Here is a 5,515-nt window from a genome sequence, read left to right as displayed (position 1 = left end):
ATGGATTTATGTGATATCCCAGATTTTCCCCAGAGTGAATGTTGTTTTATCTCATGTAATGCTATGTAGTGTTATGTATACAGACTACTTTGACTTCAACTAACAGCCTTCTATAGTGAAAATTGACCATTTTGTTAAAGATAGGTATTTGATAGTAGATAAGCTCTTGAGATGATTATTTGCTTATTTCATCTTATTTTTTTACTTATTCAAAACATTATAGGTCAGTTTTTCCTCTGCAGGATCAATAAAGTTTTGTCTAATCTCATGCCTGTCCTCTTCTACAGCATTTTATATATTTAATATTCTTTTCACCCCCCCCCCCCCCCCCCCCCCCCCCCCCACCACACACACACACATGCTGCAGGATGACATGTTGACTTTGCCATTTGACGAGCCGTCCTCTAACCAGACCAGCAGTCCTTTCAGGACCAGCTGGGCCACCAACCAAATAATAAAATCAGTGAAGCCAGATCCTGGCAGAGCCTTGCAGGACACGCTTAAGTCCGGGAGAGAGGATGAAGAGAGGCATGGTGCAGAGGAGGAGGAACAGGAGGAGGAGGAAGGCGATCTGAGAAGAAGGGGTTCTCGTAAAAAGAAGCTGAGCCAGGCCCGGCAGGACCGGGTTCGGCTGCGGCGCATTGAGGCCAATGCGCGGGAAAGGAACCGGATGCACGGTCTGAACAACGCACTGGACAGCCTGAGGAAAGTGGTTCCATGCTACTCAAAGACGCAGAAGCTGTCTAAAATAGAGACGCTCCGTTTGGCCAAGAATTACATCTGGGCCCTTGGTGAGATCCTGAGCACTGGGAAAAGGCCGGACCTGCTCACTTTCGCTCAGACTCTGTGCAAGGGTCTTTCCCAGCCCACCACTAATCTGGTGGCCGGTTGTTTGCAGCTCAACACCCACAGCTTCATCTCAGAGTCTGGTGGGGAGGCATTGTCCCTCTACCCAGCCTATCACCACCACAGAGCTGAGGGAGTGGGCTCCAGCTCGGTGGACAGCAGCAGGCCCCTGTGTCCTTTCAGCTCCTTCTGCAGCCCCTACGACACTCTGTACGACAGCCCTTCTCCAGACTGCTCCAGCCCTCTGGATGCAGGGACCCTCAGCCCTCCCATCAACTTCAATGGCATTTTTTCCCTGAAACACGAGGAACCGGTGGACTATCGGAGCTGTCACTATGGTCTCCGCTGCTGCTCTATCAGCCAGAGCTCCTCCACAGACATCGGCCCGTATGACATCCATCTCCGGGGCCAGTTTTATCACGTGCAGGAGGAATTAAACAAGCCTTTCCGTAATTAATGAACCAGATTAAAAAGAAATCCTATCACCCAGTTGAAAAAAAAAATATTTAGGATGTACATTTTGGCGGGGTGCTTGGCTGCAAATCATCTAATGAACAATTATTAATTCATATTAATTGAATGGTAATCACTTGGGAACCATGCGTGTTAAGTTGAGGAATACTGTGGTCCTGAAGGACAACACATACAACACATGGTGTGGCACACACATGCACAAACATAGGATTTTTTGTTTTGATTTGGTTGGTTATTTATTATAGCTTTTTTTTTTTTTTTTTTTACTACTACAGCCCACGCTGCAATAAAAGAGAACAAAGAGGCAAAGGAAACTATGCAATACTGAGCAGACAGTGTCACACCTTGAGAAGATGCTAAAACACACATTGCTTATTATTAAGCAATGTGTGTTATTATTATTATTATTATTATTATTATTATTATTATTATTATTATTATTATTATTATTATTAATAATAATACATCATTTGAACATGGAGGAAAATTAATACCCCATATTTTTCTGTTGCTCTGCAGTGTCTCATTGCTTTTGTGTAATTTATTGGGTGAAATTATTTTCCCAGAAAATATGTAAATAACTTTCCAAATTATACAGTATGTTTGTATATAAAGGAAAGCTGGAATTATTCCCGACTGTATGTATGTGTTTCATGGAACTGTACAGCCTTTAGGCCCACACTGATTTTGATTGATTTTGATTACTATTGATTGTAATGTGGTAGTACACACAGGCCTTGAAATGTTTGGGAGTGTCATTACATTTAAAGCAAAGATGTTAAGCTATTCCCTACTGAAGCAACAAAAACAAATTCATTTATTTAGATTTGTTTTTAATCTTAATCTGCAGTTAAATTATATATAAACTATGTGTAACGGTGGTGTTTTATTTGTAATTCTCTCAGCGACAAGGTGGGTTTTGGAGATGGTCTGTTCTTGTGCACTATGCTTCTGCTTTATTCAGCTTTGTCACAAATTTGTTTTATACAACAAATAAAATCCAAGTTAAAACAAGTAAAGCCAAACTGTGTTCCTGCAATTAGGAGGGCAGGTTTATATACTTTTAGGATAATTTGGAAGCACCAGTCAGTTGTTAGAAAATGACTCCACTGTGATTTAGGTTTGAGATTTTTATGGTTATCAACGTTATTATGATTTGCTATAAATTTGTGTTAAATAGAAAATCATAAATAAATAGCAGAATAAATATTTGCTATTTATTTTCACGTTAAGTGAAATATTAAAACCCAGGATGCACGTTTTTATGCCTTTTTCACATGGAAACATCTTTGATGATTTCTATCATTATATAATAATTTCTCCAAAATTCAGCTTAACATGTTTTGGAAACTTCTACTTTGAAATATGCAGGTCCAGCAGGGACACACAGGGTAAGAAATGAAAATGACATTTGAAATAATCTTGTCACTTTGTAAATCTGCTGTAACTGGCAGACATTTGTAATATGATGCTGCTGTAAATGCTGTTAAACAAAACTCTACCTGTGACTTTCACTTTTATAAATATCCAGCCTAAGCCAAAATCACACAGAGTCATACAGTCCAGTGAAAACCATGTGTTTCTAAATTCTGGGATTTTTTTTATTGTTAGATCGACTAAAGGATAAACTGATTTTTCTGTCTACTTTAAACTGCATTGGAACCAACTCATTTTGGTTCTAGCAGTGAAGTTAAATTATATCTAAATTCTAAAATAAATACAATCATATTAATAATATTAAGATATATTATGGTGTAGGTAAATTGAGCACTAAGGTCAGGGGTTTTAGAAGACCAGCGTATTAAAACCATATCTGTGAAGTATGTGACTGAATCTGACAATAGCTGATTATGTGGTGGGAAGAAATGTGACAAGCCTGCATAGTGCTTGTTCACACTATTCTCATCCGTATGTACTTCGGTGTGACAGAGTGACAGCTAGCACTCCACTCCTCACGCCTTAAATATCTCACTTACACCAACATTAACTGCAAGGTGTCCGCTTCTAAACAGTCAAATGGAATTAACACATTCTGTGAAATAAAGCTTACTCTGTGCTGTCTGTGTTTGATCTTTTTGTTCATATCAGGTTAAAGGGAAATCACCCCCAGATTCTCTACAGTGTTGGATGTCTGCATCACTGCTATGCTCCCTGCATTCAAAGAGTGAATTTTGTAAAACTCAATGGCAATTTCCAGATCAATGTTTGAATGGGTTATAGGCTAATACAACAAGAATATACCAAAATCTCAGCCACACTATTCTGAAGGATGATTCCACTTAATTACAACATAGGTCTTATATTCATAGTTATAGGCCAGTTTTTAGTTGTTGAGAGCTACTTTAGGAATTTGATGACATCAATGCAATCTGCTTTTCAGCGGAGAAGTGAGTAATGTTAAGTTCTCTGCACTCCACTGAAAAAAAATGTCACTTTAACATTATGATTGGTAATAGATCAATTGTTAACTAGTCATTTAAGTTACATTTTTACTGAAACAAGTCCACATTTACTTACAATGTGCTCAATTAAAAGTGGTAATGTTACTAACTTGTTATTTTTTTAAATATTATCCATGTTGCTTGCTTTACACCCATAAACAAGGCCTATTTTAAATTGTATATTTTTATACAGGAGTTGGTATGAGCATTGTTAACTCAGATGCTGTTCAGTTGGGCCGTGCTTTCAGAGCCTTCAGCAGACATGCCCCCAGCATCAGAGTAGAAAATAATGCTTGCTTTTCCATGATTTTGAAATCTAATTTTATATACTTGGTGATTTTTTTAATCATTCAAATTTGGCTGAGTGGTTAATTACACATTTTTCTGTGGTGTGATGAACTCAGAACACATATTTATTATTGATTTACACGGACTTTCAATGAAAATAAAAGAGTTGTACAAGTGATTTGAGACCAGTCAATGTTTTTTTCCTCGAGTCACATCTGAGAACAGGACATTGCTGCTTGACAGACTGCTCCTCCATGCTGTGAGTATTCTGTACTTAACAGGTCATATAAATTCCACTGACTGATCAGAGTTGGAATTTTGATGAACTAGATTTTGGCTTTCACATTTTGGAATGGATGTTAATGGGTTTGTTATAAGAGCTATAAATTGAAGATTAGTAAGGCTGCTTGGCTTTTCTGTTGTAATTCAAACATTTTGCATGTCCTTGGAAGAACCTTCAGACAAGTCAAACAGTTACGATGGGGTTTAAAGGAGACACTGATCTGGCCTTTGCTAACAGAGAGGAAAGATACAATTCTCTCTCTCTTTCCAATAATATCTGATATACAGTGTACACCACAGATAAATGCACAAAGTCAAAAACACTCCTCACACACACACCTAGCCTATGCAGGTTGGTCTTATTTTCTGCTTTCAGGCAGCCACTGGTTTCAGGACATTACAACAGTTCACTTGAGAGTAGGCCTAGAGCTGCAATGATTAGTTGCTTGACTGAAAATCATTAGTAACTATTTTGCTAATCAGTTAATCATTTTAGTATTTTTTGAATGCGAAAATGCCAAATATCTTAGCTTCTAAAAATGTGAGGATTCTTTTTTTTGTAGAACACGATAGTAAACTCAATATCTGGATTGTTGGTTGGACCAAACAAGATATTTGAAGATGTCACTTTCGACTTATAACTGTAATTTTTCAATAATTTCTGTCATTTTAGAGACAAAAAGAAATTAGAATTTAGAAAATATTTGTTAGATTATTCTTTAATGAAACTTATTGTTAGTTGCAGCCCTACATGGTCGTCTTTAAGTATCTACAAGCTGATTTTGATAGAAATGAATGGCACCAATGGTTGCCTGAAAGGGAGGGAAATCAATCTAAAATCTTGAAATGGCAGTACTCTGGTTATTTTACACACGCAAAACCACCAGTATAGTTCTTGAAACTCCTTACGACATGACCATGCCCTAATCACACTACAACTTTTATCAGTATGTGGACTATTTCTTATATTTATCTGTATAGCAGTTTATTGTACTAAATTTTCTCTTGGCTGTTTGGAAAAGCAGGTGTTAACTGATTACCAAAAATATTTTGTCAGATGGTCTTGGACAAGATAAACTGGTCCAGAGAGGATGAAGAGGAAGACAGTGATGTCTCTTTGGAAGATACATGTAGGATCACAGGATTCCTTCGCACATTTATTGAGAATGGTAAATGTGTACTTA

The 5,515-nt window shown here is 37.6% G+C and overlaps 1 protein-coding gene across 1 annotated transcript; it reads left to right on the top strand.

Moving 5' to 3' along the window:
• Nucleotides 1–373: 373 nt before the first annotated feature.
• On the top strand, nucleotides 374–1,341 carry neurod6a (neuronal differentiation 6a). The gene has a single exon (XM_067578859.1). The coding sequence runs from the start codon at nucleotides 374–376 to the stop codon at nucleotides 1,301–1,303; it is 930 nt and encodes a 309-aa protein (XP_067434960.1). The 3' UTR covers nucleotides 1,304–1,341.
• The last annotated feature ends 4,174 nt before the right edge of the window (nucleotides 1,342–5,515 follow it).

Source organism: Thunnus thynnus, chromosome 21, assembly GCF_963924715.1.
Source record: "Thunnus thynnus chromosome 21, fThuThy2.1, whole genome shotgun sequence".
Taxonomy (NCBI): Eukaryota; Metazoa; Chordata; class Actinopteri; order Scombriformes; family Scombridae; genus Thunnus; species Thunnus thynnus.
This window is presented reverse-complemented; position numbering and strand designations above follow the sequence as displayed.